A 15,138-nucleotide genomic window follows, 5' to 3' on the forward strand; every position below is an offset into this window, starting at 1 on the left:
CTTCTTTTTCTAAGCTTCTTTTCAAATTGCGGCAACACAAGAGCAAGCCCTAGCTGGTGGCCAAACACTGCCTCTGCGTCCCAAGTCTTTTAACCTCTTGCTTCCAACTCGCGTCTGAAGGCAAAACAATCCAGGAGCCACGGCCCTCCCCCTGCTCCTGATAGGCTGCTGGGAATAGCAACAGCCTGTGTCACCGAAAAGGGCAAAGCCTTCGGAAATAGAAACAAAGTTGGTTACAAATCACACTGGCTTTGCCCGGAGGTTCTCCCCCACCCCCCCACCCCACTCGAACCCCTCCCACTCTTCTTTAGCATGCTGCCCATGGGGACCGGGACCACTGCTGTCAGAGCGGTAGGTCGGGGTGGTTTAGTGGCGAGGGAGAAGCTGTAACTTCTACGTGACCATGGTACCTGTTGAAAACACAGAGGGCCCCAATCTGCTGATCCAGAAGGGGAGAGAGGCGGAGACCGATGGCAGCTGTGGAGCCAGCGGCGGCCGGCATCCTGCCTGCGCGGGAGGTAAAGTGAGACCGTGGGGCTGGCTCGGGTGACCGCTAGAGGGGAGAGCCGTCCCCGTGAGCCCCTCGGGACTGTGCGTGTGTGGGAGTGCGGGTGCGCGCGCAACACGGGAGCGCGCTGGGTGCGTGGAGAAAGGAACACAGGGTTTGGTGCGACGTGGAGTGACCCAGAGCTGTACACGTGAGGACTGAAGCCTCCTTGGGACGTTATGTGTTAAAACGTGAGTTACATTCCCGCTACGGCTACGATGGGCTCCATCAATTTGCTTTACGTAATGCAATGCATACGGTCTTCTTTCTTGGAAAGGCGGATCAGAGCCTCATTTGTGAACACACACTTTTTTTCATTTATTGTCGCAAGTGGACCAAATGTGGAACAAGTGGACGTTGTGAGCATCGCTTTTTAAAAGCCAAACTTTTAAGTAGACATCATACAGTAACTGGTTATGGGAACAACACAACTTTCGTTTTAACTTGTGTTATTCTGTGCTCCAAGTGCCTCCTTTTCTTGTCCCTGCTTTCCTGGAGACTTGCCTTTCAAAATGAGATTCACTGAATACTTTTTCCTCCCCAAGGAGAACATCAGTAGTTTTCATTGCATTATCTGCACTAGCCTAGATGATTGTCTTTGCCTCCACATTTACAATCCCCAAACACACATCCCAGGCTTTTTTGTTTGTTTGTTTGTTTCTTGGTGCCTCTTTTTATTCATCTAATTGTATAATAAGATACCAAATACAAATGAGCCTCTCCTTCCTACGGTTAATACTTTGATCGGCTCCACATGCTTCCATGATACATTCCATTGCCAAGCTGCTTAGCAGAATGTCACAAATAGTCACCGAGGCGCGTGGACACAGAAGTCACTCCTTGCTTTTCACCTGGGAATGGGCTGTTTAAGCAGTGGGTTTGCCTCATTTGGGCACGGAATCCACCAAGCATCATATGGAAGTCAAGTGGTCCCATCCCAGGAACAGAGAAGCTGTCTTCCTTTCCTGCCTTGCTCTGGGTTTAGCCTGCTCTTTCTTTCCCGTGTCTAGTCAATACTTGGGGCCATCTCTGAATGCGGCCTCTCTCTTTGCCCAGGGCCTTGCAGGCTGACTGGAAAGAGCAGGCAAGGGGAATGAGATGGGCGGTTAAGAGAGGTCTTATCTACAAATTCCTGAGAAATGAGCTGCAGGAGACAGCAGAGCTCTGAGCTGGTGCTGACAGGCAGAGGGTCAATTAAAGGGAGTCGCGGTGTCACCCTGTCATAATGGAGAGGAACTGCCCAGCCCGGCTCTTGCAACGAGCATTAGAAATGGACTAATTTCTACCACCCACCTGTAATGTCAGTAGGAGGCAGGAGGATGTAGGCCAGCCTGGAGGACGAAGTGAGGCCCTGTCTTCCAACGCACACACGCAACGCATGCACACACACGCATACATGCACACATGCATAGACACGCACACATACACACAATGCACACACACATGAACACACACATACACACAGATGCACAAGTATGTATGCATACACACACGCGCGTGCGCACACACACACACACACATGCTCACGCACACACAAGTACACCTTCGTATCATGCATTGTACACATTCACAATTATCTCCATGGGAAGTAGTATGTAGATACATGTCTTGAACTTATATGCAGAATTCATTGCAAAGTGCTACTGCTTTTATCACTGTAAAGAAATAGTGAATACCACAATCTATCAAATTTAATTCCAGATGAATCTTTATTATATAGCAGAAAAAAAAACTTAAGTTTCCCCTAGCATCTCAGATGAATACAGCTTTGGGTCTTGTTAGATATTGTTTAAATTTGGATGAATAAAAACCCTTTTAGATTCCCCTAAATTGTTTTAACTATCTCTTGACACCTCAGAACAACCTTATACATATATGTATAAATGTATTATAGAGCTTTGCTGTATGTTTTTAGGAAATCATCTAATTTTCCTTCTCTAATGTTGGATTATATTTTCATTCATTTTAATCAAGAGGTCGATGTTTATCAAAACATTTTCCAAGTGCTCTTTTTGGTGTTTTTGTATTTCAAGCTTATATAATTTCTTTTACCCAGGAAATTCAGAGTATTTCAAATATGCTGACTATCAGCATATTTATGATTTTAAACTTTTTCTATATTTCTAGGTGGGAAATAAATCAAGCAAAAAGGGGAATAAGGTCTATAACTCAAGTTAAGATGATTAAACTATGTGAGATACTGGAACAAACAAAGAGTGGACAACAACAAAAAGACAGACCACAAACTCTCAGCACCTCCCACCCGCGTCCCCAGTGCTCCTGCACACACACAAAGCATCTTGGCTGGTCTTCCTTGGTCAACTCTTTACTTAAAAAGGAGGGTGCATTGTGGGACTGGAGAGGTGGCTCAGAGGTTAAAAGCACAGGCTGCTTTTCCTGGGGTCCCTAGTTCAATTCCCAGCAACTGCACAGTGGCTCCCAACTACCTATAATGAGATCTGGCGCCCTCTTCTGTCATGCAGGGAAAACATTATATACACAACAAACAAAAAGGCTGCTTTGTATCTATCAATAATGAGCTTCATTGTTTTTCCAAGAAGCTATGACTCAAAGTGAATACATTGTCAGTGTTCATAGACACATCCTAATTGACCTTCTTCAGTTTCAAGTCCTGGTGCCGCAAGCTGACAGACACAGGTGAAGGGAGACTACACAGAAGGCATCTCTCCCAGGGTGGAAGGGCAAGTTGCCAGAGGCTGGTACAGCTCTAACTTTGGAGATTCTCTGCCTCGGAGCTTTGCTGTCTGCTCCTTCATCCTTAGCTCCCGTGCTTTCCTTATTTTGACATCCAAATTCCTGGCCAGAGAGAGTTCGAGAACTCTCCTTTGTCTCATCAACCCTGGTTTTTCTTCTCTCTTCTGCCTAAAATGGTCAGAAACCAGGAGCAGCGTTTGTTGTCTGAGTTCAGGTTCTTAGCACTGAAGCAAACACTCTGGAACCAGCCAACCCAGAACTGGATGCACAGATCCTCTGGAAGGTCTGTTGTACATCCCTCTGAAGACATCAAAGGCTGGGACTTCAGAATTCCCCCACTAATCAGAACACCCGAAGGAGTTGTCCTTAAAGACTTTAAAGTTGTGGGTGCTGAGCTAATACGTGCAGGTCAATAAACCTGTCCTGGTTGTTCCCTCAGGCTTACCCTAATCTGGAATATCTGAACACAGCTGGTCTGGCTTTCTTGGGCTGCCCACCTGGAAGTCTTCATGGAGGAAACTTGTGGGGGAAATCAATGCATTTTCAGGGAAGAGAGAATCAGGCTAACCAGTTGGGCCTGATGACAGAGATTTGAATTGTGAGAAGATGGATTGGAACAATAGATCTGTTATCTTGGGCAAAAATAGTGAGTGTCCATGAGCGTGTGCGCACGCACACAAACACACCCACACACACATAAAAACTTAAGTAAATGTAATAATATTTTTTTTTAATGACAAAATTGCTGAATCTTAAAACCATGTATTTAACAAATGGCTGGCTGACAGCAAGTTGTAGGTATACATAAGGAAGTGGCAGGATTTGGAGACGTGGATTTGTAAGGAACTAGAGGCCTTCTGTATGATATGACCAGTTCGAAAGGTAAACATCTTCCTTTGTGTTCAACCAGCACCTCTTTGACACGGGACATTTTTAACCTCACTTGGAAATCATGTCAGAAGTTCTAACTTGGGACTTTAATTCAATGTGAGGCTTAAGAAAGTGGTTCCTAGGGGACCTCGTTGGAAGGGGTTGCTGGGATTTGCTCTAACACAAAGGCACAGACAGGAAGAGTAGCTCCTTGTCCCTTTCTAAGAACATACTGTCACCCAGAGAGAATGCAGAGAGGTTGTCCCTTTGCCACAGATCCTGGGCCCTCTACAGCCCCAGGAGCAGCAAAGGCAGGCACGCAGGCTGTGACAGGGAGTTGGCAGACATGGCCATAGCTAGGGCTAGAACAACCAGCCAAGCCACCTGTGCGGGCCGAGACGTTCCCGACTTACACCTGCATGCTGGAACTGGTTTTTATAACCAGGGTCCCTTCTGATAGGCCATTGCCCCATCCCAGGTCTTAAATATTTCCAACGTTGCCCTGCTCTCTGCCAGACATGCCACAGTTGCTGAAGGAGCAGTTTCCAAGAGCATGCTTAGCGGTAACGAACAGGACTCTCAGGTGAGCTTGGGGGGACATTGCTTATGGACTTAGTGTTCTTGCCCTTTCCCTAGTTGATGGAAGTAGCTCTCAGAATGTCATGGAGTGGCCTGAGCCAAGGCTATGAGGAATCCACCAATCTTGAAATGCAGCTTTAGATTTGTGAAGATTTTATTTTATTTTTTAAAGTATCCCATTAAAGACGCCTCATGGGGAGCGTTTGCTCAGTGAGAGGAACCCAAGTACTGTTTAGACTCCTTGTTACAAACTCCTGAGAACCTGACACAGCCCTCCACCTGGGAGCAGTGAGCTCCTACAGCTGAGCTGAAGCAGCCTTTTACCCAGAGTGTATGAGCAAGAACTGGTTTTGGAAGATTCTGAAGGTGAGCAGCCGGAGCTCCCTCTGTCCATTTTTCCTTGTGAGCGGACTTTGCCAGAGGAGTGCATTACCAAGTGACTTAAAAAGCACCAAGTTTTGGGGTTGAGAAAGGGGCGAGCTGCATAACTTTTCCAATCTTCCCCAAGGACTCTGCAAAATACCAAATGAGGACAATTTCTCATCTTGGAGTCCCTCGAAAAATATCCAATTTCAGTTCCAGCCACAGACACTGAATGCTCTCAAAATACTTCTCAGCAGAAATGGAGTCAAATGGCCAGCATTGTAAATCATGAACTCGCACGAGCTATTCCTAATTCATCCGGGTTTGTTTGGTTCACTGACATGGTTTTCCTTTCTACATGATAGCACATACATTTGCTAAGTGGCTATGTTTCAGTGACATACCAATTGTTTATGTACTTAGTACAAAAGCAGTAAGACTGAAGTAGCTTAGCAATCATTCTAATGCCAGCCGGTTCCATTATATTTGAAGAGTGACTCACTTCAAGAGACGTGTCAGGGAGAAAAGTACACTCCTTTGATTGGACTTACAGCAATGTCTTTCTTTTCACAAACAACTGCAATTTAACTTCACACTCAACTGTGATCCTCTTGGAAATAATTGTCTCTTGAGAAGCTTGTGAGTCAACTGTTAATGTTGCTCCGGGCCATAGGCAATGTCCACATAACTTCACATACCATGTTTTCACATGCTTGTGGACCTTGGAGTTGGGAGCTATGAGGCGAGCCGATTTGGAAGCCTGCTTGAAATAGCATCTTAAGCTTCAGATGTTTAAGACTTTTTAAGAATAGAGGGGGGAAAGCTGCAATTAGGATCAATTTGTACAGCAAGAGTGCATTCCCATGCTAATAAAATATTTCATTTCCAATGGGAACTAAACTGTAGAAACACACAAGGCAAGAACCATAGGAAAAAAATGATTTTTGGAGATGCAACTCCATTATCAAGGGATATGGGTTTTAAAAACAAGGGAATCCACAAATATTAAAAAAAGCATGGTTGCTATACTGGACGTAAATAAGGCATCGTCTTATTTCCTGTGATGTCATATAAGTAACTATTTCAACCTTTTGCCTTCTTTTTTTGATAGGTTAGTTAAATGAAGACCCGTGTGATGTCTATACTTTCTGTGATTGGATTTGGTGCCAGCTGTCTCTTGTGTGGTCATCTCTGTCTCTATGTCTCTGTCTCTGTCTCTGTCTCTGTCTCTCTCTCTCTCTCTCTCTCATTGTCTTGCTCCCTAGTCTCTCTTGCTCCTGTTAGTTGCTGAAGGGATCAAGTGGTTTTTCTGTAGTTTCCTGTCGTGTGGGTTTGGCCGTCTGGATCCTGGTGAGTTAGTACAGCATGTTCACTTCAGCCCTGTGTTTCCATTACTGGTTGACTCTTCAGGCTCTGACAGGTGTAGGCTCCTTACCGAGGGAGTGAGCCAATCACGGGAGCTGCAGAGACTCTGATGCTATTAGTGCTTGGTGGTAGACACTGATGCTGTTACCAGGTCCAGAGGTTCTTAAATCTATTCTCTCAGTCTCCCATCTCAGGCCTGAAAGAGTTCTTTGTCCTTTGATAGGTGTAGAGTCGAAGCCTTTTGTATTTTTTTTTCTTTTTTGAGATCAGCTTTAGCTCCTGTCAGACCCCCACCTGGTTCCATTTTACATCAATTCAGATTTAAAAGACTTCTGTGAAATGAGTATCATGAACGAAGTACTTCAATGACTATGTCTCTTTTAATTAGATTTCTTAAAATTTATTTATTTTTATTTTATTGGTGTTTTGCCTGTGTGCGTGTCTGTGTGAAGGTATTGGATCCCGGACTTAGACAGCTGTGAGCTGTTATGTGGGTGCTGGGGGTTGAACCCAGGACCTCTGGAAGAGCAGTCAGTGCTCTGAACTGCTGAGCTGTCTCTCCAGCCTGCACAACATCCCTTCTAATCTCGTAATAGCCACTAAAGTGAGATTAACCCCATTTCACATACAGAGTCAGGAGCCGAGCAAGATCAGCTGATGCTCACCATGTACTTGCTGTCATCCAACAGCCGTTCTCCCAGCACTATGAATTGAGAAATATTATTTAATCCTCTGACCGAGGTCACAGAGGAACAGAAAGTGTGTAACTCTTGCTGATCTTGTCGAAGTCTAGCCACTAACTAATCGGGCCCTCTGTTTCTAGCCTGGGCCTTCACTTCTGAGCCCCGGGGATCTAGGGAAAGGCAAAGTGTTCTGCTGCCCATGCCACGGAAAGAGTTGGTGGCAGTCCAGACTCCAACTGCTGACTCGCGCATCTTGACCAATCAATCATACCACCAGCTCGCTTTCAACTTCCTGACCTGCCCAGTTCAGGACTGCGGGTTGAACTCATTTCAGGACTTGGCTGCATCCTACATTAGTGACTCCCCTTAGTTTCATGTTATTTTTTTTTTTCCCTATGAGATTCTAAGTTCCTGGGCTGAGGAAAAGAGGACCTGGGCTAACTTTCCACTATCCATGTAAAAATGCCAGGCATGGTCGCATGCACTTGTAACTCCAGCACCGGGGAGGTGGAGGGTCTTTGGGGTTTGCTAGCCAGTCAGTCTAACCTCATTGTGAGGTGCAGGCCAGTGAGATCTGATCTCAAAGGGCATTCCTGAGGATGACAACTGGGGTTGTCTTCTGGCCTCTACATGCACCCCCACTCTGCACCCTCCCCCCTCCAAGCTTGCACACACACAACCATAAAAGATATGATAACTTCATGAATAGCGTATATTCTTTGACCCATCAGAGCTCTTAGCTGACTGACAGCACTTGGAAAGTTCTGCATAATTCATGAATTATGCTTCTCTATGTTATAGCATGAATGTCAGAGATGTTGTGTGTATAGTACAAGGATCGCCACCAGTGGTATCCTGGGGACCTTGGTGCTCACTGAAGTCACCAAAGCTGGTAGTGCTGAACATCAAGATAAGCTTGGTCTACCGTCTGTGCCCAAGACAGGGCTACACATGGTATGCGTGTGATTGGCCAGTGCACAAGACGAATAAAGAAGTGATTAAGATATGTACTGCCTAGTGTCATGCTGATCAACTATGGACTGTATGACAGGTTATATATAGGACGTTATAGCAAACCTTCCAGGATGTCTTTTGATGTTAGACATACAGATGCTATTGTGATATATTTGTCTACAATACATGGTACTGTGACATGACATATATATATATACATACACATACATATATACACATACACACACAAAATGTATATGTATTTCTTTTCTACTTTTTTTCAATTTTTTTAAGTAAGAGGGACTATGTATTTCTTTCTTTGTTGGATGCTTTGTAGTTGTCACAAGGGGCTAATAGTTACTCTGTTAAATAACAATTTAAAAACTCACCAGGTCCAAGACCCTGGTCTAGAGCTCCAGGTCAGAAGCAGTAAAGAATGGAGGTCATGTCCCACAAAACAAGGCAGAGAACAATGACAGAAGACACTTGATGTCAAGCTCTGGCCTACACACACACACACGCACGCACGCACGCACGCGTCAAGCTCTGGCACACACACACCTATACATTTTTTGAAAAAAGTGTAACTGAGAACTGAAGGCAGTAGGTTTGTAGAACATTCTAACGGGAGAAAATAGGTAAGATGGAAACCGAGGAAAGAGGATGACACATCCGGGGAATGGCGAGGGATTCCAGTTGATGGGAGCAGTGGGCATGGAGCAGGGAAAGCAGACAACAGAGGAATCCAGAGCTGCATGCAGGGACTCCCGGGAGCTTGGTGTGCGGCAAAGAGAAACTTCTGGGAAACAGCCCTCAGTAGTTTAGAAAAGGCCACCAGAGTGACTTCAACTTTTCCAACTCTCAAAGGTCGTCAGGCTTTCAATAAAAGTAAAGCTTGGCCCAGCCCTCCACCCGGTTCAATCCTGAAGCCCCCAGACTCCCTACCTTTGCTTCTGCCCTCAGGCACAGAGTCTCCAAAGGACTTGTGACTTTTCTGATTCTTCCTGCCCCAGCTTTCTGTTTTCCCTGGATCCCTGCCTTTCCCTCACAGCAATAGAATGGTGGTCCTATCCCTGCTACAGCTTTTAAGAACTCTGTAGCCTTTCCCCTCCCTGTTCCCAAATCCCAGCCACGCAGGCTCTTCAGAAAGTGACTGCTGAGCTCTGTGACTGGTACACAGGCACATTCTTCAAGGTCTCTGGTCACAGCCACCGCAGGAAATCTATTGCAAACTTGGCTTTTTAAATCTTCGGGTCCCTCATCAAATTGGGCCCTTGGCTTCTTTTCCCACCCTCGTCCCTGCACATCCACAACATATCCTACCCGTTTCTTCCATTGCTCCTATGTCTTGCATTTTTAGCTCTTCTTTATTCCTGCCTTCCTACTTCTCTCTCTGAATTTTTCCTCATAGTATGAAGTATTTCAGTCTTTTCTCCCTTTGTCTCCCTGGTCCATCTGTCCATTGGCAGACTTCCCCGTGAGCAGCTTTCTCAGTGCCTGTGTGACCATGCAGGCCTACATTTTAAAAAAGAGCTCTTTCTAAAGTTACCCCCATTATAGGATTTACAATATTACTTATGTTCTTCCCACCTCATTGCCCTATTTAAGGATTTACAGAGCACAAAGAGAGCCAGGTGCAGGGGTGCACTGTCATAGTTCCAGTCACACACGGGAGGCAAAGACAGGAATATCAGGAGTTGAAGGTTTTCCTTGTCTACATAGCAAGTTCAAGGCCAGTCCAGGCTACCTGAGACCCAGTCTCAAAAAACAAAACAAACAAGACAACAACAGCCAAGCCCACAAGAGGGCAACTTTTCAATCATTTTTAAATAGAAAAACAACATCCAATCCTCTTATGGTTTCTTTGTGACTTTGTATTTATTAACTAGAAAATGCAATGGCAGAAGACTCCTCCTATGTATGTGAAACAATTGTCCATACATTTGAAATTTTGTAAAACGAAAGGTATGTTACTATTAAAAGAAAAATCTGTTAAATAGTCACTCACGGGAATTCTAAGACAATATGGATTTTCAAACGTCTGAATCTTAACATTGTTCCCACATTCTAAGAAATTCCATCTAGAAACATCAGAGGCTGCTAGGCAGGATGGTTGTGGGGTTTGTTTTTATTAAATTCCTCTTAGCCATCTATTGAAAACCTACGTAGACACAGAAACACACGCAAAATGGTAGCAGCCTTAAAAACCAGACACAGTTGTCAGGGAGTAAGGTGCATCACTGAGTAAAAGGAAGATGCTCCAGAAATGTCTAAGGCCAGGGAGTGACATGTTGGACTCCTGAGAGGTCCTGCTGTAGATGCAGAAGGTCAAAGGAGAGCAACTCCACAGGAGCCGACTTCTCCGAGGGTTGAGTGTGTCGCTCCACAGCCCGGCTCTTCCCACTCTGTTCATCATCATTACTTCTTTCTGCACTTCTTCATCACTGTGATTTTCAGGACTTTCACAAGTCTGGCCAGGGCTGGAAATAGCATCTGTGCTTTAAGATAGGCAGAGAGGGGAAGGGAGAGGATGGGAGAGGAAAGGAGAGGAAGGCAGGGGAAGGGAGAAGAAGGCCAAGGAACTCACTAGAGACACCAAACCCAACAAGGACATCTTCATTGAATACATTTGAAGTTGAAATAAATTCTTTGATGCATTAAGCCCCTGGTTTTTAGGTCTTCAGGTTCTTGTAGTAAAAGGCATCATAATGGGCTTATGAATTAAAAAAAACAATGAACTCAGAAAATCTGGTACTTGGCCAGTATATTCCAAATCCAATAGAGAAGAGTGAGGTTTTATTTTCCCCCACTTTTACCAAAAACATAAATTTTAGAAAGTTAATTTTGTTCTCAAAATAAATTTTATAACAACGGATTACAAAAAAACTAATGGAGTGTCTGTATTAGGTGATTGTTATTTAACTATAACTAAGCACCCGAGGCAGATGTTTAGTTATAGTTATACTTTGTTTATTTAAATACTTCATTTATTTAGCTTATGTTTTTAGAGGCTGGAAGTCAAAAGGCTGAGGACCTCCCTTAGTCTGGCTAGTTGTGGGGATCAAAAGGTTATAATGTTGGGAGCACATATGAGAGGGGAAAACATCTTATAACAAACCAGAAAGCCAAAGGAAGCACAAGGTCAGGTCAGGCATGCTTAAGAACTCATTCACACCAAAGCTCATCGTAGAGATGTATATGGTGTGTATATGGTGGTGCGTGACTGTAAGTCCAGCATGTGCTACATGGAAGCAGAAGGTTCCAGGAGTTCAAGATTATCCTTAGCTACGAACTAAGTTTAAAGTCAGCGTGGGCCATGTGAGACCCCGTCTTTAAAACATGAAGAAAGAGAGAAAAACAAAGCAAAAAAAACCATTCTACAACATCAGTACCATTGTCATTGGTATTCCCTGTCATTGACATCAGTACTCTCTGTCATTGTCATGAGTACTCCCTGTCATCGACGTCTGTATTCCCTTTCATTGTCCTCAGCATTCCCTCTTATTGGTAAGGTTCCTTATGATCTAAGGACCTTCCACTGGAATAATCACCTCCTGAATTACCACACTGGCATCAAGCCTCCAACATACAGATATCTAAGGGACTAACAACATTCAAACTATGGCAACATCTGATGAGGACTGGAAGAATGAAAGTGTAAGCAAACAATGTTTTTATCCTCCTTCCTGGAAAAGTCAAACAATAGTAGCTGTCAGGGAGGTTAAATTTCCATTGGTCTGGGTCTTGCTGGGTGCTGGAGGGACAATTAGAGGTGCTGATGTGGGATTCTGCTCTGTATGCTCTGAATATCACTGGTTAATAAAGGAACTGCTTTGGGCCTATAGCAGAGCTGGTAGGGGGGAAACTGAACTGAATGCTGGGAGAAAGGAGGCAGAGTCAGGGAGAAACCAAGTAACACCCCTCCACCAGAGACAGATTCTAAAACTTTAACTAGTAAGCCACAGCCACTTGGTAATACACAGATTGATGGAGATGGGTTAATTTAAGATGTAAGAGTTAGCCAAAAAGAAGCTAGAGCTAACGGGCCAAGCAGTGATTTAAATAGTAAGTTTCTGTGTGATTATTTCGGGGTTGAGCAGCAAGGAATCAATAAGCAGCCTTCTTTACAAAGTGCAGGTAAGGAGAAGGCCTGTAGGAGATAGATAAAAGCTGGTGCCCAGTATGTACCCCTACTGGGCCACCACACACCACAGCAGCATCTTGGGGCTTGGGAACTCCGTACTACAGCTCTTCATGGGATGTTGCCTCTAAAAGCTTGTGTACACTCAGGGTCTGTGAGTTTGTGTGCCGCAGTGTTCTGGCTCAGCCAGACTCCCTCCGTCATGAGCCATCCTAGAGCCTCTCTGCCCGTGCTGTGCACCCTCTGGTCGTCAGTGTTTCAGGCCTAAGGCCACACACGCGTGACTACATGACTACCTGTCACCTGGGCACTAGAGGCTACAAATACGCCGTTAATATTAACCAAAGGAGGGAAATCTAAGAGATTCTGAAGATGTGGGGATCTTTGAGCTTTACCCACAAAGATGACTAAGATTCCTGAAACGGATAGTGCTGATGAAGATCACTGGTGGATTCTGGGGGGTGGTGCAGGGTGAAGAGCTGCACAAGCCCGGGAAAGAATGTAGAAGTTTCTGGAAATGGTAGATGATGTATAGCTGGGCCAGAGGATTTGGTCCTTGCAGAGTGATGCAGAGAAGGGAACGGCTAACAGTGAGTGAGAGCTGACGGTCACACAGAGCCGCCTCCTACACGAGGCTATGCTACTGGAACCCAGGTACGCACATGGCTATAGTCCCTGCAGTAATGTGATAGCCACAAGCTAATAATTGTTCTGACGATGTTTTGGAGATGCTGGCAGTATGCTCTTCAAGTAGCAAGCATGTCTGGAGTTGTCAAATGCAGCATGCTAGCAGAATCGAATACAGCTATGTGAAGGAGAGGGAACAGGAAGAGCCTTCCGCAGTGCTGTTTCTAGTCACAATGTCAGCAAACACGGATTATCTTGCCAGGTGCGGAAGATTAAGAATGAGACAAGAGAAGTGTGGAGAGCAGAACTCGACCTTCCAAGTTAATTTTCAGCCTAAAAGCAAGGATGATTAGGTCCAGGGACCAGTGCCTCTCACGGGACAGGCCTCCTGGGAAGTCTTTGCACAGAGGGGCTGGACAAGCCAGCAAAATGCAGCTAAGCAGGGTAATGACAGCACTAACGAGGGTCTTCCCAGGAGTGGGTAGCACTTGAGGTGGCCGTTGAAAGATGAGTTGGGATCAAAGGAACCCCGGGGCGAAGGAGCCAACAGCCGTGAACACAATGGTCGGGCCGCTTGAGGGGTAACTGCAAGTTTTTTTTCTCGGACAATGCACGGAGGAGGGCTCCTTAAATCTGAGAAGCTTTCACAGTTGGTCAAGTTGTATAATTACCTGGCTGCTTGCCAAGGAAACCTGTGCTTGCATGCTTTTCAGCCCACTGTGGGATTTAGTGAGGCGGCAAGTATCTATTGTGTGCCCATTACGTCCGTACGCCAGGACTGGCGTCTGGGGGAGAAAGAGAAGAAGAAAGCCGGCAGAAACTCAGATATTGTGGAAAATGGAGCATCTCGCCTTGAGTGTGGGCTACAGTCATGGTTTCGTGTGACTCACCGCGAGCAGAGACAGGGAGGCTATTGTTGTGGCGGCCAGCGCTGCTGTCCCCTGCCCAGTGCCACCTGTCAGCCGGCTCTGTGTGTCCCGTGAAACTTGAAGCTCCTTTGCACACGGCCTCTTGATGGTGACCGCGTCTTCATATTACCTTGGGAAGGGGTCCTCACTCAATCAAAAGGCACCAGGGTTTTTCTGGTGCAGGTGTGGGCCTTCCAACAAGGTATCCAGAAGACACAGGGACAAGCAAAACCCAATGGCCTGCGGGTTCCTGATGGTCTCTGTGTCTGCCATGAGTTGTCTACCTGATTCTTGCCTCAGCTTAGGAAGCTGAGACTCCCCTGTGGCACTTTTACTGAGAACAGCAATGTGGAAAACGGGGCATCTGGAAGCAGGGCTGTGACAAAATAAATGCTTTGGGATGTTGGACGTAAGCTTTTAACTTGACATCAAGGAGTGGCTTTTGTTGCTAAGGTTTTGTTTTTACATTAATTTTGGGTGTTCTTCTTCTCTGCTCTAGCCATGGCTATCTCTCAGACCATCCATCTGCCCCGAACTCTTCCATTTGTGTTTTGACAAACCCAAACTTTGTCTCTGTCGTCACCTCAGACTACCTCCATTTTCATTCTGTTCATGGTCAGCTTTCTTAGAAAAGTTATATCTACTTTCTATAGGATAGCATTTTGTTCCTCATATCATTAACCAACAGTAGATCTAAGAAAAGGTCATGCTGTGTCTCTCTTTTGTGACTTTTTTATGAGAAAGCAGTACCAGGAAATATGCTCTGTTGGAAGTCCTCAGGAGTCACGGGTGGCCATCTTGGAAGCATTATACACTGAACTAGAATTCAAAGCCCAATGGGACGGATGGGATAGCCTCAGGGTGAATGGGAACTTCTGTTGTCGTAAGTCCCAGCAGTAAGGTCAGGATATTAGTTCGGGATAGGGCTCCTTGAACAACACAGTGGGGACAATTCAGATTTGTAACAGCTAAGTCCCTAATTCTTACACTGTTGGTAAGATCTCCCCATGGGGCTGAGGTCATTGAACATCGTACTGCCAGGTTTTATCCTTTTAATGGCAAATTGGCCAGGGATAGATAAAGTAGAATGATAGCTAATGAGAGAATAATACGCTGTGGTGTACACAGGTTAAAGTAAAATGTTTCAGCAGTTTCTAGAGAAATGCTATCATTATTCACCGAATAGTTATAGTCAGTGTTCTAGGTCTCAAGGACATTGACAAACTAGGGTGGCTTCCGGGCATATCCCTGTTTCTCAGTGTTTTGTGCTCTGGCTAAGGTAAGAGGCAAATTATCTAAGTCCAGAAAGCAGCATCAGGAGCCAGGCCCCTCTTTTGTAAGGAGTGGATCTTTCCAGACCAGACCACACAAAGCTACCATCCTATC

The 15,138-nt window shown here is 45.3% G+C and overlaps 1 protein-coding gene across 3 annotated transcripts in view; it reads left to right on the top strand.

Annotated features, from left to right (window-relative positions):
* Positions 1-326: 326 nt before the first annotated feature.
* Positions 327-15,138, top strand: part of Slc2a12 (solute carrier family 2 member 12) — a 64,859-nt gene continuing 50,047 nt past the window's right edge. For 2 of the 3 annotated variants that reach the window (XR_005974515.1, XM_041653589.1), the window contains exon 1: positions 327-518. Coding sequence is in view for 1 of the 3 variants with exons in the window: in XM_041653589.1 (XP_041509523.1) it covers positions 404-518 (115 nt within the window). In the remaining 2 variants the exon portion in view is untranslated. Of the gene's footprint in view, positions 519-611; positions 739-15,138 lie in introns of those variants that run through there. The other variant, XM_041653590.1, reaches the window with a different exon arrangement.

This window comes from Microtus oregoni, unplaced genomic scaffold, assembly GCF_018167655.1.
Source record: "Microtus oregoni isolate MIOR12 unplaced genomic scaffold, Mior012 000006F_ref0000085, whole genome shotgun sequence".
Lineage (NCBI taxonomy): Eukaryota > Metazoa > Chordata > Mammalia > Rodentia > Cricetidae > Microtus > Microtus oregoni.